Source organism: Giraffa tippelskirchi, chromosome 10, assembly GCF_054371585.1.
Source record: "Giraffa tippelskirchi isolate mGirTip1 chromosome 10, T2T-mGirTip1v1.2.pri, whole genome shotgun sequence".
NCBI classification, from domain to species: domain Eukaryota; kingdom Metazoa; phylum Chordata; class Mammalia; order Artiodactyla; family Giraffidae; genus Giraffa; species Giraffa tippelskirchi.
In genome coordinates, this window is record NC_137284.1 from 45208483 (window position 1) to 45231432 (window position 22950).

The window sequence follows — 22950 nt, forward strand, 5'->3', positions numbered from 1 at the left end:
TAGAAAATAAAAGGCTGTTGGTTAGGCAGAGGAGTTGGCATATCTGTGGCGTGGCCTTTCATGTTCTGAGCCTATACCTCTCAACAGAAAGTGAAGCTGAGCCAGTTCTGTTGATCTTTGTAGGGCAACCCCAGCCTAGACCAGGTAAGACTCTCCACTGCAAATGTACAACTAACTGCATGTTCCTGAAAGGTGAGGTGATCACCTCCCTTGTCTTAAAGAAAAAAAAAAATCAGTATTTGTGTTATTCCAATCCAGATGATCCTCCATTTCTGATCAGTTTCAATACTTCTCTTGATTCATATATGTTCTACCATTTCTTTCCTCTAAAGAGAGTAATGTTCACTTTTGTTACCAATAGAACCCTTTTTAGTAGAGGATGTATTTCAGATGTAAGCACACCGATACCAGTTTTAGAATCCAAGAAATATTTATTGAGTGATGATTATAATAGCAATTACAATGGGAATAAAAAATTATTATATCTAGTATGTGCAAGGCACTTGTGAAGCACTGGGTTCTAGAAACTCAGGCTTTGCAAAGATAAGCACTATTCTTAAAAATGGAAGCCAAAGCTCTTTCAGAGTTGACTTCAAGTACAGAGCTGTCCCTGAATCCACATACTTGCTTTTGAAGTCTTCTAAGGCTCTAAGATACTTATGCTGGTCCCACCCCAAACATGCCTGCTGTAGCAGGTGGGTCTGCAGGGTGACAATAGGGCACTACTCCTAACTTCAGATGTCCCTTTTTGTCCATCTCCCTTCTCCTTTCTATATGGAAAATTCTTCATTGTCCATGATTATCATCCATTTTGGTGTATTTCCACACTTTCACCCCAGTGAGACAGCTTTTCAGCCATTACGTTGCTTCTTAAAACATAAAGTGGAAGGCAGTAAAAAAAAAAAAAAAAAAATGGAGAGAGAGAGAGAGAACGAACTCAGAATGGGGTGATATGGGTAGCTACTTAACATTCTAGGCAGGGGAGCCTGAAATTCATGGTCAAAGGTAGAGTTGTGACTGCATAAAACTTGAACTTCCTTTGTATCATTGCCTTTATCAACATTTGTGCAAATGACCTAAATTCACTGTTAAGCATCAGGATACTTGGGGAATGTGGATATTCTTTGAAAATGGTTTTATCTTTCCCTTGTTTCATGGAAGTGAAAGTTTTCAAGTGTCTAAGTGGTGTGGGTGGGCATGAAGGAATGTCTTTTAAAAATGCTAATTTTAGAAAGCAGGAATTGGGAGTTTAGTGACTCTAGGAAAATTCAAGTTAGAGGACATACCAAGCTGCCCTTGACACAAGAGAACTCAGATTTGGGGCATCTGACTAGTTAAATAGTTTATTTTTACTTTGAAATTGGAACGTGACCCAAGATGGAGAACCGGTCTTTAATCCAAAATTGTTTGTCCTCAGTGCCTTCGCCAACTTCCCACAGTCTTTAATCAACTTGATTGGTAGTTGTTCGGTGATTTCATGGGTCCCTTCTGGTTTCTGGATGTTCAAAGTATCCATGTCTCCCCATCACGGTCTTTTCAGGGCACACTTCTCTAAGCTTTGCCGGAAACAGTTACATCAAATACCGGCTCTCTGAAAACAGCAAAGAAGAAGACTTTAAACTGGCCCTGCGTCTGCGGACCCTGCAAAGCAACGGGATTATAATGTACACCAAAGCAAACCCCTGCATCATACTGAAGGTAATTAAAATGTGTTATCTTTTCCTGCAGTCAGTTCTCATGTTAGTATTTTGGCTCTTGGATTGGGGTCTGAAATAATTTTGTCTTTTAAGTTCAGAAACCAGAAGCTGACTTTAGGGCCAGGGGAGTAACAGCAAAACTGGGAAGTATGCCAATACCCCATTTCCTTTTGTACATTCAGCTTCAAAATTGCCTCTTTGGAGACTGGGGTACCTCTCTCTAGAGTGGGTTCAAGGGCCGGCCTCCTTTGAGCTCTAATCACTCAACAGTTCATTAGAGTGTTTCCTAATCAATTCCACGGCAGGGGTGGTCCTTTCAAAAGACTGTGTATCCTCTTATACCACGTGGGTCTATCCCCAGTGACCCCTGAAGGTCACTTCTATCCTTGCACAGGAAGGACATTGGAGATCTGGGGTATAGAAGATTCCATATGCCCTCTTCTGGCCCAAGTAGCCTAATTTTTAAATCATTCCCAGCCTCATAAACTCTCCAAAGGCACTAGATTTCCTTTAGAGCAAGTCTGGCATTTGTATTCACATCAGAGCCTCTGATGCCTTCATAAAAACAACAGCAGCAATAATACTAACAGCTTTACATGCCTCATTTGGTTTGTGTTATGAAGTTAATATAATAAGTGTGATTTATATATATACTCAGTCATATACAATTGTTTGCGACCCCAGGGACTGTATAGCCCACCAGGCTCCTCTGTCCATGGGATTCTCCACACAAGAACACTGGAGTGGACTGCCACTTCCAGGGGATCGTCCGGACCCAGGGATCGAACCCGCGTCTCTTGCGTCTCCTGCATTGGCAGGAGGGTTCTTTACCACTAGTGCCACCTGGGATCCTATATGGAGACACAAGAGACCCAAGTCCGATCTCTGGGTCTCGAAGATCCCTTGAAGAAGGAAATGGCAACCCACTCCAGTATTCTTGTCTGGAACATCCCTGGACAGAGGAACCTGATGGGCTACAGTCTATGGGGCTGCAAAGAGTCAGACACGAGAGGTTCAGAGAGGTTGAATTATTTACAAGGTTGTACGGCTAAAGCGTGCCAAGCCTGGCCCTGCCTCCAGTCTCGCTCACACCACGTTTTCCATCCCCACGCTGTCCCCAGCTTTCAGTGTTGTTACTGCAACTCATGTTATCCAAAATCACACGTGGGTTTCTGTAGAGAAGATTAAGCCTTCCTGGATGGGAGGGGAAGGGGACCTAGGAGGGAGACATGTTTAATGGAACACAGTTTTCCTCTGGACGTGCACTCAGAGGTGGGTGGCATCTGTCCAACAGGACCCACTTATCCACGTGGAAATGGCGGGTGGTTTTCTCCTTCCTGCTGCTCTGTCACTTGGGTTAACGGGGATCATGGTGGGCCGTGTTAGCTCCCGTGCTTTGGCTGTTAGGTCATATCCACATTGATCAGATGACTCAGGCTTTAATCCTGGAGGGAGGAAAGTATGTAGAACAGTAGATGCCAATGGCCCCTCCCGCCACTTTTTATACCTGCTTCTGGTGCTACCAGCACCGTGCAGATGGGGTGAGCAGTGAACTGGAGTTTAAAGTTGGCCACTTTTGTGAGGCATCTCCCGCTACCCTGGCTCATTCAACTCAGAGAATAACTTTAGCCCCGTTAGGAAAACGGTGTTTTCTAAAGAAAACGTGGGGCTTCCCTGGTGGCCCAGTGGTCAGGCTCCCACACTTACAGTGTAGGCATGGTTCAGTCCCCGGCTGGGAGCTAAGATCCTGCATGCCACAGGGCCAAAAAATAAAAATAAGAAAAATAAAGTATACCACTTAGAAAAGTTTTGGACAGATTTATTTAAAAAAAAAAAGAGAGAGAAACACTCGGGATGCAGTTTTAGAAAACAGTGAATTCAAATCAGATCTTCACGATAGAAGAAGATAAATTCAAAAACTTAAGTCCTGTCTTCAACCTCCTGGCTACTGAAGCAAGCTGCCTAGCATCCTGAGGTCAGTTTCTTTCTTTTTTTTTTAATTTTATTTTTTTAAATTTATTTACTTATTTTAATGGGAGGATAGTTATTTTACAATATTGCGATGGTTTCTGCCATACATCGATATGAGTCGGCCATAGGTATACATGTGTCCCCTCAATCCTAAACAGCCCTGAGAGGCAGGGTTGTATGATTACCGGGAAGGCACTCTGCTCATGCAGAGGTCACAGCTCCCAGGGGCCCTGCCCAGGTGTCACTGACCTTCCCCCTCTCTCCTTCCAGCTTTAACAGGATTGGCAGCTGCTGAACATCCTTAGGAAGCAACTACTTTCTATTAGCAATTCTTTTAAATAGTGTTAAATTTGAGAGAGAACAAAAATATGGGATATGAATGGCTTGATCCTAAAATGGAGCTTGTCATTTGACACTTCACTGGCAAATGTCTAAAATGTACAGAACCCTAGGAATGGGAAAGAAGAATAATTCAACCTTTTATGCAGCTCTAGCTCCTAAGGTATATTGTATTTCATGAAACAAGTGTGTTTCTGAGAGTTGTGTAAATTGAATTTCTATAAATGGAATTCTAATAAACCAGGGATGGTTGCTATTTGAAGGAACCCTTCCATTAATCCCTTTGTGATGTGAATAATCACCCCCACCCCAATCTGTCTGTTCAGTAAGTTTGCTTTTCATATGTTGGCTTTGCCCAAAGCAGGACACAGCTGTACTAAACTACCACGGATACTCCCCTGTAGTCGCCAGGAATATCCACTTAGGGGATTCGAATCTGTTTGCTTAACATTTTCAGCCTCATGCAAGATTTAATTTCATTGGCTTTAGGTTCAGTATGTGCTGTGTACTTTGGTTCAATGACTACACTGCAGTGCTTTGTTTAAATTGCACCTCTTGGTTGTTTATATTTTCCCAGCTAAAGCACATTCTCTAAAAAGTACTTAAGATGATCTTCAAGGTAGAGGGTACCCCTCGAAGATGTTGAAGAATTGCACGGACACCTCAGGAAATGAACATTCTCACGGACAAGGAGGCGCTCATCCTTCTGTTTACAATTGATACTTTGTCTCTTTCAAAAGAGATTCCAGGCTCACTGTAAAAACTGAAAACTGATAAAATCACAGCACCATTAAGATGAAAACAGGGATAGGTGAATTAGGGGAAGGGGATCAAGAGGGACAGTAATAAATAAGCCGTGAGGATGTAACGTATGGCATAGGGAATGTGGTCAATAATACTGTAATAACTTTGTATGGCGACAGATAGTAGCTAGACTCAACACTGATGATCATTTTTTAATGTATAAAAATATTGATTCACTATGTGGCACACCTGAAACTAATATAATAAGTTAATTATACCTGAACTTTTAAAAAGATAAAAAATAAAAGGCTAAGACTCAACTAGTGAAATAGGGATGGACAGAACATTGAAAAATCTAGACCAGGGATTCGTTGAACACAGACCATAACCCTGAATTTCGTGGCAGCCAAAGTCATGATGAAAATGGTGGGATAGGTTCTGTGGCTCTCCTCAAACCTATAAAAGAAACATGTTGGATCACTAGGAGAGATTCCCTAGACACAAGTAATATTTTTCCCTATGTTAGTCTTTCAGGTCCAATATTATAGCAAAAGTACAAGAAGTACTTGCTTGTTAGTGTGTTTGCTAAGTTGCTTCCGTCGTGTCCAACTCTGCGACCCTGTGGACTGTAGCCTGCCAGGCTCCTCTATCCATGGGATTCTCCAGGCAAGAGTACTAGAATGGGTTGCCATTTCCTTCTCCAGAGGATCTTCCTATCCTAGGGATCCAACCCGAGTCTCTTAAGTCTCCTGCATTGGCAGGCAGGTTCTTTACCACTAGCACTACCTGGGAAGCCCAGTTTAACTGCTTTTCACTCAGTCATATCTGACTTTTTGCGATCCTGTGAACTGTAGCCCACCAGGCTCCTCTGTCCATGGGATTCTCCAGGCAAGAGTACTAGAATGGGTTGCCATTTCCTTCTCCAGAGGATCTTCCCTACCCAGGGATCAAACCTGAATCTCCTGCACTGCAGGAAGATTCTTTACGATCTCAGCCACCAGGGAAGCCCAGATAACTGCTTTATAATGTTGTGTTAGTTCTGCTGTACAATGTGAATAGTATATGTATACCTGTATCCTCATGCTTGGACCTCCCTCCCATGCCCCTATCCCTCTAGGTCATTACAGAGCACAGGCTAAGCTCCCTGTGCTTTACAGCAGCTTCCACGTATTTTTATTCTCACTCTCTCGTGCACAGGTGTGAGTGCCTACTTTTTCACCTCTAAGAAAACTGAGGTTCAGAGACCATCAATGACTTGCCTAAACTAATCAATAGTGGACCTGGCCTCTGGCAGTGGCAGGCAGGTCAGGAGTACGACTGTTTATCAAAAGAAGAGATTCAGAGACTGAGATTTATTCATTGTATATTCATTAAAACTATATTTTTTGAGCATCTACTGTATGTTGTTGTTGTCGCTAAGTGATGTCCAACTTTTTGCAACTCCATGGACTGCAGCACGCCAGGCTTCCCTGGCCTTCACTATCTCCTGGAGTTTGCTCAAATTCATGTCCATTGAGTCAGTGATGCTATTGAACCATCCCATCCTCTGTCTCCCTCTTCTTCTTTTGTCTTCAGTCTTTCCTGGCACCAGGGTCTTTTCCAGTGAGTCAGCTGTTTGTAAAGTATTGGAGCTTCAGCTTCAGCATCAGTCCTTCCAATGAATATTCAGGGTTGATATCCTTTATGATTAACTGGTGTAATCTCCTTGCAGTCCAAGGGACTTTCAAGAGTCTTCTCAGGCAATAAAATTCAAAAGCATCAATTCTTCGGCACTCAACCTTCTTTATGGTCCAACTGTCACATCCATACATGACTACTGGAAAAACCATAGCTTTGACTATACGGATGTTTGGCAGCAAAGTGATGTCTCTGCCTTTTAATACTCTAAGTTTTATAGCTTTTCTTCCAGGGAGCAAGCATCTTTTAAGCTCATGGCTGCAGTCACTGTCCACAGTGATTTTGGAGCCTTGAAGCCCAAGAAAATAAAATGTCACTGTTTCCACTTCTATTTGCCATGAAGTGATGGGACCAGATCCTAATGCTGGGAAGGATTGGGGGCAGGAGGAGAAGGGAACAACAGAGGATGAGATGGTTGGATGGCATTACTGACTCGATGGACATGGGTTTGGGTAAACTCCGGGAGTTGGTGATAGACAGGGAGGCCTGGCGTGCTGCGATTCATGGGGTTGCAAAGAGTTGGACACGACTGAGCGACTGAACTGAACTGAACTGATGGGACCAGATGCCATGATCTTAGTTTTTTGAATGCTGAGTTTTAAGCCAACTTTTTCACTCTCCTCTTTTACCCTCATCAAGAGGCTCTTTAGTCCTCTTCGCTTTCTGCCACTAAAGTAGTATCACCTGCATATCTGAGGTTGTCGATATTTCTCCCAGCAATCTTAATTCCAGCTTGTGCTTCATCCAGCCTGGCATTTCACATGATGTACTCTGTGTATAACAGGGTGACAATTTTGAACCAGTCTGTTGTTCCACATAAGGTTCTAATAGTTGCTTCTTGACCCGCATACAGGCTTCTCAGGATACAAGTAAGGTGGTCTGGTATTCCCGTCTCTTTAAGAATTTCCCACAGTTTGTTGCGATCCACATAGTCAAAGGCTTTTGCATAGTCAATGAAGCAGATGTTTTTCTGGAACTCCCTTGCTTTCTTTGTGATTCAACGAATGTTGACAATTTGATCCTTGGTTCCTCTCCCTTTTCTAAACCCAGCTTGTACATCTGTAAATTCTCAGTTCACATCAGTTCAGTTCAGTTCAGTCACTCAGTTGTGTCCGACTCTTTGAGACCCCATGAATTGCAGCATGCCAGGCCTCCCTGTCCATCACCAACTCCCAGAGTCTACCCAAACCCATGTCCATCTAGTCAGTGATGCCATCCAACCATCTCATCCTCTGTTGTTCCCTTCTCCTCCTGCCCCCAATCCTTCCCAGCATTAGGGTCTTTTCCAATGAGTCAACTCTTCGCATGAGGTGGCCAAAGTATTGGAGTTTCAGCTTCAACATCAGTCCTTCCAATGAACACCCAGGATTGATCTCCTTTAGGATGTCAGTTCACATAGCTTGAAGGATTTTGAGCATAACCAGCTAGCATGCGAAATGAGTGCAATTGTTCAGTACTTTGAACATTCTTTGGAACTGCCCTTCTTTAGGATTGGAATGAAAACTGACATTTTCCAGTCCTCTGGGCACTGCTGAGTTTCCCATATTTGCTGGCATATTGAGTGCAGCACTTTCACAGCATCATCTTTTAGGATTTGAAATAGCTTAGCTGAAATTCCATCACCTCCACTGGCTTTGTTCGTAGTGATGCTTCCTAAGGCCCACTTGACTTCACATTCCAGGATGTCTGGCTCTAGGTGAGTGATCACACCATCATGTTATCCATGTCATTAAGACCTTTTTGTACAGTTCTGTGTATTCTTGCCACCTCTTCTTAATCTCTTCTGCCTCTACTAGGTCCTTACATTTATTGTGTCCATCCTACTACATGCCAGATAGCTATTAATGGCCATCTTAAACATAGGTTTTTGAAACATTCCCTTTCAAAGAGTATTTAGTAACCTTCTTACAAGTTTATGATTATGTGCACTTGCCAGAGCCACATGTCAACAATCTGAAGCAGTCAGATTTTGCACTATAATTCATACTTTCTTACTCAAAATCCTACTTTCTTACAAGGTGACTTATTGCTCTGATAATGTGTCTCCCTAACTGCAAGCCACTGAAGATCCAGGTTAAAGCGCATCACTGATTTCAGACAACCCTGAATATTTACACCTTTTGTGACATTGTGCTTTAATTGAACACGTTGCTTACCTTTCTCCACTTCTCCACCCCGACAAACACACACCATTTCAGATCCTTGCTGCAGACTTTTCTTACAGTTTCACGTACACTTCAGTTTCTGTTAAACTAGCTTGCCCTCTGTTTTGAAGAAGATTTGTCTTCTTAAAAGAGAGATTCTTTAAAATTGGATAAACCCCATTCTGAAGACAGAAAAACTAAATATGATCAGAGTATAATTTTCCAAGGTGAGAGGACTCAGGTATGAAAGCATTCTCTCCTCCTCCTGGCATAATATACTTGTAAAATAGCCAGATACTGACTTTTTACAAGGTAGCTTTTGGTATCAGCATTCTAGTTTGTCATCTAGACAAGGCTTATAATTCCAAACTCCTAGAATTTAGAAGGTATGAGTCACTTTTGTTTTCAAAAGCTGGGAGTCATGTAGGTGTCTGGCTTTCTATTCACTCAGCTGTGTTGTTGCTGTTATTTTTTCAACAGGAAAAACAAAAAAGAAAGTTTAACCATACACTGTATTACCATGGAATAATTTTATCTTCCTTAGTGATAGAATATCTATGTATGTGACTACATCAGAGCCACATCAGTTCTCCTGGATGAATTATAACTTGATTATTATCCCAAGAGATGGGGGTTAGGGTTAGGGAGGGGAATGGACCAAGTAATATATTAATTAAATACATCCTTTTACAAAACCTTAGATGAATTGAACACTTACCTCAAGATTTTCCTTGATAGACTGGGGACCTCATAGACTCTACAGCCACTGAACACAACAACAGATGGACTGTGCCAGAGGCAGTTAGTCCCCAAAGTCACATTTGATCGTTTTATTACTGACATTGACATAAAAATATGGATATTATCCAGGAGTTGTCACTGAGCAAGTATTCTGGCATGGTTTACAATATTCATTCAGTACATTTTGTTGAACAACAACAAAAAGAATGACAAAAACAATGGCATAGATTACACATGAATGATCTCTGAAAATAAAAATTTGTCTCCAGTCTTTTTGCCTGCATACATTTGTATTACCAAGCATAGGATGTATGTACCATACGAGGTGGCTGACAATTCTGTAGTGGACTCATTCTCCTTATAAAATAAGCCATGGCAGTTCTCTTTGCTTTCCCTATAAGGGGTCTTAAACCCAGAGCTTCCCTGGTGGCTCAGACAGTAAAGAATCTGCCTACAATATGGGAGACCTGGGTTTAATCCCTGGGTTGGGAAGATCCCCGGTGAGGGGGATGGCAACCCACTCCAGTATTCTGGCCTGGAGAATCCCATAGAGGAGCCTGGTGGGCTACAGTGCATGGGGTCGCGAAGAGTCAGACATGGCTCAGAAACGAACGCTTGCACTTTTCAAACCCAGAGGCCAACCAGTTCTCTCTAGGGAACCTGTGTGATACATGACAAAGCTGGAGTTTGATTTCTCATTCCTAAAGTCACAAGGCTCTGCCTGGCTCACAGAGCCTCCTGCCTTTCATAAACACATATTTATGTGGCATAAACTTTATATGTAGGAAGAGAGGGTGCCAATGAATTCATGGAGTCATGGTGGCAGAAGTGAGAGTCCCTAGGAATTAGTTGTCTGCAAAACATGCTGAGGCATAGAAAAGTATCCCATTTGTGAGGGTGAGTGGTGTTGTGACCATCCCTAACAGGTCTGTCAGGAGCCAAATTCATCTCAGAAAGATGGATTCAGTTTATTTCTGTGACATTGGTACCTGCTTGGCATCAGTGCCCTGAGTGCCTCCGTGCCTTCCCCTTCTGCCCCTTTCCCTCTCTCTCTACAAGCTCCTGCTCTCTACCCAGGTCCTGGCACGGGACTGCATGTGCCGGCAGATCTTAGATGAAGGCTGGCTGCCCTGGCCTGACTCAGCTGCTGGCCTCCACAGGGTTCTTCTGCTGCTTCACAAAGGACAGAACCGTAGCTTCTGTTTCATACTTTCTGGCCGTGGATTCCTTCATGGCCCAACACTGACTTGTTGATGAGACAGTGCTCTGGCCTTCATTCCCTGGATCCTCACACCATCGTGCATCTCTGAGAAATGCACATGAGGGTGGACAACAGAGGATTCGAAGGCCAGCCCGTCTCCTCAGCAGCAGGGGATCCTGGGTCTCCCTGGAGGACTGGTACCTGCCCAGCAGCGTTCAGCCCGCCAGCATCCTCCGGTAGCACATGTACCTGAGTTTGCTGTCCTTTTGGAGTTAGCCTGCTCGGGGCCGGGGAGACCTGAGTGCCTTCGCGGCACCAGGGCAACAAAAACAGCAGGCAGCTCTCTGTTGTAGCGGACCCCAGACCAGGGGTTGGGAGTATCTACAAGGTGTACACAGTTAGCCAGATCCTTCTGGAGCTCCCGAGGTCATACATTCTTTTTTTCTTAAATTTTTTATTTTGTATTGGGATATAGCTGATTAACAATGTTATAGTTTCAGCTGAACAGCAAAGAGACTCAGCCATATAGTCTCCCCCAAACCCCCTTCCCATCCAGGCTGCCACATAACACTGAGCAGAGTTTCCTGTGCTGTAGAGTAGGTCCTTGTTGGTTAGCCATTTTAAATACAGCAGTGAATATACATATGTGCCTAGCAACTGGCCAAGCCCTGAGTATTTTATAAGATAATCTTAACCTAAATGATGAACAGCAACCCTGAAGAACTGTTGTAAGCAGATGGCTAGCATTTAATAAGAGTTTTTAAATCTTACACATGCATGAAGCTGGGAAGTAAGAAATCTATGTAGCCTCCTTCTCCCCCCTACAGCACAGTCACACAGACTTTCTTGGGGCGTATACATAGATTTTTGGGCTTATTTGATTCATGGCCGTGTCCCCTGCTCAGACAAAAGCCCCAGGAGGACAGAGGTGACAACTCTCTGCTCAATGGTCCTCACAGCCCCTACCACACTGCTTGACACATAGTAGATGTTCAATCAGTTCAGTTCAGTTCAGTCACTCAGTCGTGTCTGACTCTTTGCGACCCCATGAGTCGCAGCACGCCAGGCCTCCCTGTCCAACACCAATTCCCAGAGTCTACACAAACCCATGTCCATCAAGTCAGTGATGCCATCCAACCATCTCATCTTCTGTCGTCCCCTTCTCCTCCTGCCCCCAATCCTTCCCAGCATTGGGGTCTTTTTCAATGAGTCAACTCTTCGCATGAGGTGGCCAAAGTATTGGAGTTTCAGCTTCAACATCAGTCCTTCCAATGAACACCCAGCACTGATCTCCTTTAGGATGGACTGGTTGGATCTTCTTGCAGTCCAAGGGACTCTCAAGAGTCTTCTCCAACACCACAGTTCAAAAGCATCAATTCTTCGGCACTCAGCTTTCTTCACCGTCCAACTTTCACATCCATACATGACCACTGGAAAAACCATAGCCTTGACTAGACGGACCTTTGTTGGCAAAGTAATGTCTCTGCTTTTAAATATGCTATCTAGGTTGGTCATAAACTTCCTTCCAAGGAGTAAGCGTCTTTTAATTTCATGGCTGCAATCACCATCAGCAGTGATTTTGGAGCCCAAAAAAATAAAGTCTGACACTGTTTCTACTGGTTCCCCATCTATTTCCCATGAAGTGATGGGACCAGATGCCATGATCTTAGTTTTCTGAACCTTGAGCTTTAAGCCAACTTTTTCACTCTCCTCTTTGAATTTCATCAAGAGCCTCTTTAGTTCTTCTTCACTTTCTGCCATAAGGGTGGTGTCATCTGCATATCTACGGTTATTGATATTTCTCCCAGCAATCTTGATTCCAGCTTGTGCTTTCTCCAGCCCAGCATTTCTCATGATGTACTCTGCATATAAGTTAAATAAGCAGGGTGACAATAGACAGCCTTGACATACTCCTTTTCCTATTTGGAACCAGTCTGTTGTTCCATGCCCAGTTCTAACTGTTGCTTCCTGACCTGCATACAGGTTTCTCAAGAGACAGGTCAGATGGTCTGGTATTCCCATTTCTTTCAGAATTTTCCACAATTTATTGGGATCCACACAGTCAAAGGCTTTGGCATAGTCAATAAAGCAGAAATAGATGTTTTTCTGGAACTCTCTTGCTTTTTTGATGATCCAGTGGATGTTGGCAATTTGATCTCTGGTTCCTCTGCCTTTTCTAAAACCAGCTTGAACGTCTGGAAGTTCACGGTTCACGTATTGCTGAGGCCTGGCTTGGAGAATTTTGAGCATTACTTTACTAGCGTGTGAGATGAGTGCAATTGTGCAGTAGTTTGAGCATTCTTTGGCATTGCCTTTCTTTGGGATTGGAATGAAAACTGACCTTTTCCAGTCCTGTGGCCACTGCTGAGTTTTCCAAATTTGCTGGCATATGGAGTGCAGCACTTTCACAGCATCATCTTTCAGGATTTGAAATAGCTCAACTGGAATTCCATCACCTCCACTAGCTTTGTTTGTAGTGATGCTTTCTAAGGCCCACTTGACTTCACATTCCAGGATGTCTGGCTCTAGGTGAGTGATCACACCATCGTGATTATCTGGGTCATCAAGATCTTTTTTGTACAGTTCTTCTGTGTATTGTTGCCACCTCTTCTTAATATCTTCTGCTTCTGTTAGGTCCATACCATTTCTGTCCTTTATCGAGACCATCTTTTCATGAAATGCTCCCTTGGTATCTCTAATTTTCTTGAAGACATCTCTAGTCTTTCCCATTCTTTTGTTTTCCTCTATTTCTTTGCACTGATCACTGAGGAAGGCTTTCTTATACCTCCTTGCTATTCTTTGGAACTCTGCATTCAGATGGGAATATCTTTCCTTTTCTCCTTTGCTTTTCACTTCTCTTCTTTTCCCAGCTATTTGTAAGGCCTCCTCAGACAGCCATTTTGCTTTTTTGCATTTCTTTTCCATGGGGATGGTCTTCATCCCTGTCTCTTGTACAATGTCACGAACCTCTGTTCATAGTTCATCAGGCACTCTATCAGATCTAGTCCCTTAAATCTATTTCTCACTTCCACTGTATAATCATGAGGGATTTGATATAGGTCATAACTGAATGGTCTAGTGGTTTTCCCTACGTTCTTCAATTTAAGTCTGAATTTGGCAATAAGCAGTTCATGATCTGAGCCACAGTCTGCTCCCGGTCTTGTTTTTGCTGACTGTATGGAGCTTCTCCATCTTTGGCTGCAAAGAATATAATCAATCTGATTTCAGTGTTGACCATCTGGTGATGTCCATGTGTAGAGTCTTCTCTTGTGTTGTTGGAAGAGGGTGTTTGCTATGACCAGTGCGTTCTCTTGGCAAAACGCTGTTAGCATTTGCCCCGCTTCATTCTGTACTCCAAGGCCAAATTTGCCTGTTACTCCAGGTGTTTCCTGACTCCCTACTTTTGCATTCCAGTCCCCTATAATGAAAAGGACATCTTTTTTGGGTGTTAGTTCTAAAAGGTCTTGTAGGTCATCATAGAACCATTCAAGTTCAGCTTCTTCAGTGTTACTGGTCGGGGCATAGACTCAGATTACCGTGATATTGAATGGTTTGCCTTCGAAACGAACAGAGATCATTCTGTCGTTTTTGAGATTGCATCCACATACTGCATTTCGGACTCTTTTGTTGACCATGATGGCTACTCCATTTCTTCTAAGGGATTCCTGCCCACAGTAGTAGATATAATGGTCATCTGAGTTAAATTCACCCATTCCAGTCCATCTTAGTTCGCTGATTCCTAGAATGTTGACGTTCACTCTTGCCATCTCCTGTTTGACCACTTTCAATTTGCCTTGATTCATGGACCTAACATTCCAGGTTCCTATGCAATATTGCTCTTTACAGCATCGGACTTTGCTTCTATCACCAGTCATATCCACAGCTGGGTACTGTTTTTGCTTTGGCTCCATCCCATCATTCTTTCTGGAGTTATTTCTCCACTGATCTCCAATAGCATATTGGGCACCTACCGACCGGGGGAGTTCATCTTTCAGTGTTCTATCTTTTTGCCTTTTCATACTGTTCATGGGGTTCTCAAGGCAAGAATACTGAAGTGGCTTGCCATGCACTTCTCCAGTGGACCACATTCTGTCAGACCTCTCCACCATGACCCATCCGTCTTGGGTGGCCCCACAAGGCATGGCTTAGTTTCATTGAGATAGACAAGGCTGTGGTCCATGTGATCAGATTAGCTAGTTTACTGTGATTATAGTTTCAGTGTGTCTGCCCTCTGATGCCCTCTCGCAACACCTACTGTCTTACTTGGGTTTCTCTTACCTTGGACGTGGGGTATCTCTTCACGTCTGCTCCAGCAACATGCAGCCGTTGCTCCTTACCTTGGACAAGGGGTATCTACTCATGACGGCCCCTTCTGGCCTTGAATGTGGAGTAACTATTTGTAAATTAATATTAATGAGTTCACAGAACTCACTCTGTAGTGGTCATAGTTTAGCAGGACGCACAGAGTAAATGAACCCCCTAAACAGAAAACTGCAGTGAATTTTTAAAGGATGAAGATGCAAACAATAGGAAATTCTTAAATATTAGCGTGGATTTCTGAGCCTGCACTCCTGTTGCTAATTACAAGACAATTTGTGAAATCTCAGGTATGCATCTGAATAGCATATAATGAGGAAAAAGTGCGATTATTAAAAATCATACCAGAGCAGATTTAGGACTGGATCAAAAGCCCAGGCTGGTTGGGGATGGGTGTCCAGGAGCCCACGGCCAGACGCATGTTGAAAAGCGCCCCGGTGTTGGTTCCCGCAGATCGCCGACGGCAGGCTGTGGTTTCAGCTGGACTGCGGCAGCGGCCCTGGCATCCTGGGCATCTCGGGCCGCGCGGTCAATGACGGGAGCTGGCACTCGGTCTTCCTGGAGCTCAACCGCAACTTCACCAGCCTGGCCCTGGACGACAGCTACGTGGAGCGCCGCCGGGCGCCCCTCTACTTCCAGACGCTGGGCACCGAGAGCGCCATCTACTTCGGGGCCCTGGTGCAGGCGGACAGCATCCGCAGCTTGACCGACGCACGGGTCACGCAGGTGCTGAGCGGCTTCCAGGGCTGCCTGGACTCGGTGGTGCTGAATAACAACGAGCTGCCGCTGCAGAACAAGCGCAGCAGCTTCGCCGAGGTGGTGGGCCTGACCGAGCTGAAGCTGGGCTGTGTGCTCTACCCCGACGCCTGTGAGCGCGGGCCCTGCCAGCACGGAGGCAGCTGCGCAGGCCTGGCTTCTGGAGGTGAGCACCCTGGGCCCCCGTCCCGGGGAGGAAGGGGTGTGGGGGGGGGCGGGAAGCAGACCTGCCGGACCGCTCTCACAAGCATCACCAACCGGAGTGCTCCCCCAGAGAGGTGGATTCCGTGCTGGCTCAGCCTCTTAACCCCCTGATGGAAGGTGGCAATTACAGGAGACGTTTGTTTTGCAGAATCCCAGGGGCGCAGCAGGCCAGCTGCAGGGGCCTGGAAGATGCTGTCTGGGCGCTCTCTCCCGCCCTCTCCACACCTTCCCAGGCCTCAGCAGCCGGGAGGAACAGGATGCCCTTTGAAGTATCTGCCCCCTTTGGACCACTTGCATGTCAATGAAGAAAGACTGGTAACAATCTGAGTTGTAATGACCATGCAGTACCCACTTGCAGGCAGACATGGACTTTACTAGAAGCTAAAGAGCACCTGAGGGTGAATACGCCACCCTAGAAACAAAATGTAAAGGAGATGTTTTGGAGGAAGCTTTTAAAATGTGTGTATTACAAATAAGTCTAGTGCAACTCCAAAAGAATAAGGAGAAGGCAATTTACATGAACTATCAAGACAAACAGTCAATGAGAGCAATGATGCTTTACCCCAGTAAAATTTCCCCCAGAGATCATGAAGTGGAAAGAATGGGGTAGGCAAAAAAAAGGGGGAGAGAGGCAGGGATGGTGTGGATTTATAGAGGGTTTCTATTGTTTGAGGGGAAAGCTAAGACTGTTTCACTCTAGGAGCCTGAAGATGAAAGAATCCCTGACTTTACTCAGATGCAGAATCTGTGTTAAAGTAAACTAGGTCAAGATCTCCTGGCTGAAGGCTTTGCCATCTGATTCCACTTCAGCCCCTCTGCGGAATCTCTCAGTGGGAGTGTGATTAGCAAATTTAAACCTTCCTCACAAATCACATAGAGATTCCGCTGTGTACGTTACCATCTACTGTTCGTGAAGCCTAACTCCAAATTTAGACTCCATTTTATTATTAGAATGTTGCGAACTGCCCATGGAACGATGCGCTGCTGAAACACAGATACCGAAGTTATTTAGGCCTGCATACGTTACTGCTGCAATGAGGGCCACGTGCCCTGGGGGGAAATTTCTGCCATCTCAATTTAAGAAATCTATTTGCTTTTTTTACAGTCTCAGCAGTATATGTAAATAAAGGGTTGTTATGGTGGCATAATTCTCAAATGATGAGCAATAACTATACTTTAGTGGTTCTATAAACCAGCCTATTATGACAAGTCGTGGCCAGTTTTTCATCAGCCAAAACAATTCTGCTAGTGTGAGCTATCCACAATATATAAAGGGAGCATATAATTAAATTGGGTTGAAATAGAACACCACTCCATGTCAAATACTGGGTCCAAAACCACAAATTGTAACATACTTTTAACAGTGGCAGGATGTTGTTTTGCTGGCAAAGCTATGGGCTTCCACAATGCGTTAGCATGAAAATAATAATAATCACTGTGTTAAGGAAAAAGACTAAGGGAGCTTGTTTTTTCTTCAGTGTATATTTTAATTTTTTTTGTTGTTCAGTTGCTAAGTCATGTCTGACTCTTTGCCAGCCCATGGACTGCAGCATGCCAGGCTTCCCTGTCCTTCACTATCTCCCAGAGTTTGCTCAAACTCATGCCCATTGAGTCAGTGATGCCATCCAACCGTCTCACCCTCTGTCATCCCCTTCTCCTCCTGCCTTCAATCTTTCCCAGCAGAAGGGTCTTTTCAAATGAGTCAGTTCTTCACATCAGGTGCCCAAAGTATTGGAGTTTCAGCCTCAGCATCAGTCCTTCCAATGAATATTCAGGACTGATTTCCTTTAGAATTGACTGGTTGGATCTCCTTGCAGTCCAAGGGACTCTCAAGATTCTTCTCCAGCACCACAGTTGGAAAGCATCAGTTCTTCAGGGCTCATCCTTCTCTAATTACCATAAAAATCCCTGAGCTGTGTCTTAAGTGGAGGTATGTTCATTACATTTCTATGACCCCCATCAGAAACAGCAGTTTTCCTTTGTTTTTGAAAGCTCATTTGGCTTAACCAAAGTTTAGGACTGAGGACCCAGCTGCCATATATTGATATATTTTCACATGGTCTAAAGAACCTGCTTCCCCTTCCCCAGGGACCCAACTTTGCCTGTGGGTTGCATCCTCTATCAAACACCTCATTGTCCCTTGCTCCCCAGCTTACCCCTATAATTGGACTTGGGATTGGGATTCTGTGGCAGGTATTCTTTCTTTCAAGGGAATAAAGTCTTTCTTTTATCAGCTCAAGTCTTTGCTTTCTACTGGGAGCTCATGTTTTCTTAAAACCAAGTATCCTTCCTCATCTCCACCTCCCTTCTCCCAAACCTACTACCTCTTATGAGAGAGGTAGTTGAGAGAACCCGGTGGTCCTTATCTTAGGACCTGCCCCACCGGGCCGGGGCATGGTCCAAAAGGGCAGTACCATGCACAGCAGTGCTGAGCCTGGGGCCAGCAGACTCCTAGCAACTCACCAGAAAATCCAAGAGGAGAGTTTCCCTTGCTTCCATGGGGACCACAGAGCCCTCTTCTGAGGAGGTACCTATTTGCTGCCTAGCTATCGGGATTGGGGCCTTGGCTTGTAGAAAAGAGGAGAGAGAATCCATTTTCTTGCCCCACTGTCTGTTCACATGAGAGGACTTTTTGCTGGGTCCCCGTATCCCATCTGCAAATTCCCTTAATGAGGGGCCCCCAACCTCCAGGATCTAATGCCTGATCATCTGAGCTGAAGCTGATGTAATAGTAATAGAAATAAAGTGCACAATTAATGTAATGTGCTTGAATCATCCCCAAACCACCCCTGGTCCATGTTAAACTTGTCTTCCACCAAACCCGTCCCTGAGTGCCAAAAAGGTTTGGGGACCACTGCCCTAAATTGAGGAGAAGGAGACGGCAACCCACTCCAGTATTCTTGCCTAGAGAATCCTGCGAATGGAGGAGCCTGGTGGGCTGCTGTCCATAGGGTCACACAGAGTTGGACACGACTGAAGCGACTTAGCATGCATGTGTGCATGACCTAAATTGGTGCTAAATAGTAGGGAGGTGTGGGGGGAGCAAGAAAAGGCAGAACCAACAGTTTGGCCTTTAACTCATATCTGTGAACTATTTAGCTAATTATAAGGTTATTTAAAATAAGGGGGAAATCATTTCAGTTGTGAGTGATGATTTAAAAAGAATAAGAAAGAAAAAGAAAAAATAAAAAGAACAAGGAGACTGTCATTAATGAAAGAATATTCATGCCTGGAAGAATTCCCTCTGGCTACCAGGGTATCTAATCACAGGGAAGGAGTCTTCCTTCCCCAGATCAAAGGCTAGAATGCAAGGAGCAGTCAAAGAGGAAATTTGAGCTGGAGAAAGCAGAGCAAGGTGCTTAAGTGACTCCTTGCACATGAGAATGTTGGTAACACAGTTACCTGAGCATCTTGCCGTTGCTGCAACCCTGAGTTATGCATCACTCTAAACTTCTACGACACGTATCTTACTATACTCATTCTCTTAGACCTTAGAGGATGCTGGAGGATATTGGTCATTGGCTGTCCTGGTAATCCTTTACTCTCAAATCGCGACAATCTTAGCACCAGGCTCTTGTTCAGAGCATTCAGAGTTTTAAAAGTGGGCAACCCAGAGCATGAAGCAGATTTCTTTCAGAGAATCAGGATTCTACTCGAACCACTTCCAAACCCACTCAAACCCTTGACAAGGCTGCCGAGTCTGCTAGCTCGGAACGGCGTGGTCAGCAGATTTGACCAGTATTATACCTCTGGCTGTCCCACGAGCCGGCCATGAGGACCCTGGGGGAGTCAGAGCCCAGAAAACTGACTTGTAATAAGAGGATAATTATGACTCTGAAAATCAACCGCAGAGGGAAGGCTCTCTCTTGGTAAAGCCTTAAAATTATATGTATTTCATAAACATGAGCTGGAAATAGCAACCACCGTGGAAAAGAACTAGCCTAATCCCACTGTGACCCCTGTCATTCCAGACCCAGTGGGTCGGCAGCAGCCCAGGGAGCACCCACAGTCTGAATATGCAGGTCTCAATCCTCAGAGTCTCATCCTGCTCGGCTCAAGCCTGTGACCAGAAAACACAGTTGCAGCTAAACTATAATTTGGCAAAGCAATGTGGCAACCAAGACTGTCAGGGTAGAAACAGTCATTCAGGCGGCTTTCATGAGACTGAAAACTTAGCTCTTTTTTTAAAAATATTTATCTATTTTTAACTGATTGATGATTGCTTTACAATATTGGTTTGATTTCTGTCATACATCATTGTGAATTAACCATAGGTGTACATATGTCCCCTCACTCTCAAATCTCTCTCCCACCTCCCACCCTTTCCCACCACCCTAGGTTATTACAGCTTGATCTTAAAATGAGAAGTTGATAAGTTTCAGTGATAGCGTTCCATTTGTTAGCTGTCGCTTGTTACTATGTCCTTGCTGTGGTGAGCACCTTGTAGGTGTTTATGCCTGTGACACAGTTCTCACCCAAGTACTCTTACTGTGGTTCAGTCGCTAAGTGTGTCTGACTCTTTGTGACCCCATGGACTGCAGCACACCAGGCTACCCTGCCCTTCACTGTCTCCCAGAGTTTGCTCAAACTCATGTCCATTGAGTCGGTGATGCCATCCAACCATCTCATCCTCCATTGTCCCCTTCTCCTCCCACCTTCAATCTTTCCCAGCAGCAGGGTCTTTTCAAATGAGTCAGTTCTTCACATCAGGTGGCCAAAGTATTGGAGTTTCAGCTTCAGCATCAGTCCTTCCAATGAATATCCAGGGTTGATTTCCTTTAGGATGGACTGGTTTGATCTCCTTACTGTCCAAGGGACTCTCAAGACTTCTCCAGCACCACAGTTTGGAAGCATCAATTCTTCGGTGCTCAGTCTTCTTTATGGTCCAGCTCTCACACCTGTACGTGCATCAGTGCTATTCTTTGCTCCCCTCAACTCCCATTTTTCTGATAAAGAAACAGACAAGAGAGGTCGAGTAACCAGCCTGCCGTCACACAGCTAGTAAGATTGGGAAGCCAGGACTTGATCCAGGTTTGTGGAACTTCTGCCCTCCTGCCCCCACCCTACGTTCTTAAGCTTTGTTCCTCAAAATGTGTTCCAAGCAACGGTAGCGGCAGCATCACTGGAAATATTAAATATGCGGCATCTGAGAATTAGTCAGAATCTGTGTTTTTAACAAGATCCCTCGATGATATGCTACTTTATCTCTCTGTCTCCAAACTGCCCTGAACACTGCCTCCCCCCCGCAAAAAAAAACCCAAATTCTATTCTGTTTGTGTGTGTTGTATGTAGTATTTCTCAAACTCCATGGTGCCTCTGCACCACCTGAGAACCTGATTAAAATGAGACCTTGTTCTAGAAGAGTCTCTTGCTTGTTAAGGAGAAAGGAAAATCTGTTGACTTGCCCCAGTCATTCTCTGTCCACATCAGAGGAACCTTCTGCTAGGTTACTGAGTTGTATTTTGCAAATTCCTGAACTTACCACCAAAAAAAAAAAAAAAAAAATTATCAGTGAAAAGTTTGGAGAAAGAAAAAGACCCAAACCTACAAATCAGAATCTCAGAATCTGCAAGAGTAGAATTGAGGCATGTCTGTTTATAACAAGCCTCCAAAGTCTATGCAATTCTGAACTTGAGAACCACTGACATTTGAGAATCCCAATAAATTCTGTATTTGCCGGAATGTGAATCAGTGAATTCCAGGAGACACAGGACATTCAGAAATTGAATGTCAGATGCACAGCCTGCATTTTGTAATAATTGCCTTAGTGTAAAGATTGAACTTTGTTCCTCAGAAGTTTGGGGTCACCCTGAGCTCCCTTTCAAAGGTAAAAGTAATAATGTGTACCTTCCCCCTCTAAGCAATGTGCATGAGGCAGCAAGTTCCCAGATGTTGTAAATAGCTGGGCACAGAAGCATCTTCCGTTACAGAGTGACCTGTGCTACTTTAGGTGATGTTTTGGACCCCTAACTTGTAAGTGTCTAGATTAATTTAGTCTATCAAGCTCTAATCAATTGCCCGACTTGTGTGAGGCTCTGTGTTAAGTTCCAGGGTCTTGTTGCTGTCTCTGTGACCAACGGATCCACTTATGTGGCCTCCCTCCCTTTATGGTTGGCTTAAAGGAATTGGACAGGTTTCCTGTATGTGCTCAGTCCACTGGCCCACTTAGCACCGAGGAACAGAAAAGCCAGGCTCCCAGATAATATACTGTGGACAAATTTGACTAAGATATGAAGCTTATGAGGTGAAAAAAATTTTATTTTTTTTCTGGGTGACTTTCTTCTAAATGCTGAATTAACTTTCTGGGGATTACTTTAGAAAAACCTCATGGTAATAGCATAAATAATATTTTATTGATCCTAATAGAAAAACTCAAGACCCTAAAGCAGTCAAATTTTGTGCAGACACAAAAGAACATGCCAGAAAGTAAAATGTTACAGTGTGCTTAATGTTGTCAACACAGTAAGTGTTTCTGGATCCTCAAGGAAAATATTAGAGACTCAGCCCAATGTACAGTATGGGAATTGTGAGTCAGCTTTCCTTGGGAAAGTTAGAGGTCTTGCTTTCAAAGTTTTCATCTCCTGAGGTCTGAGGTATTGCATGGGCCCTGCTTGGTGCAAGAGGAGAGTCTGAGAGACTTCACATCGAGGGGGTGAAGTAGTGACAGAGGCCATAAGCCACAGCTAAGCTCACTCCACTTATGAGTGGCATCCCACGTGATAATGTGGCCAGCAGTTTTCTCAAGCTCACTGAGACTCACATTGACTAGAAGTTTCCATATTTCCCAATAAATAGCCTACGTGCATGCTAAGTCACTTCAGTCGTATCTGACTCTTTGTGACCCCATGGACTGTAGCCTGCCAGGCTCCTCTGTCCATGGGATTCTCCAGGCAAGAGTACTAGAGTGGGTAGCCATTCCCTTCTCCAGATACTGCCTACAAGTCAGAGTTAAAAAAAACAAACAAAACTCATGGCTTTCCATTGTTTGATTTATGAGCAAGAGAAATGAAGCTGATTTCTGAATTCATACTAATTACAGTAATTACAACAATAATGCACCTAATGTTTGTGGGCTGCATTGTGGTTGATGAATCCAGAAACCTCATTATCCTCTATGAGTGGGTATGAGTGAGGCTTAATTATCAGATAAAAACAGGGA

General features: G+C 44.2%; 1 protein-coding gene across 1 annotated transcript in view; it reads left to right on the top strand.

Moving 5' to 3' along the window:
• The window catches only part of FAT3 (FAT atypical cadherin 3), a 787529-nt gene that overhangs the window by 743998 nt on the left and 20581 nt on the right, over positions 1–22950 (top strand). The window contains exons 23-24 of the mRNA XM_081531110.1: positions 1541–1698; positions 15285–15753. Coding sequence (XP_081387236.1) covers positions 1541–1698; positions 15285–15753 — 627 coding nt within the window. The remainder of the gene's footprint in view (positions 1–1540; positions 1699–15284; positions 15754–22950) is intronic.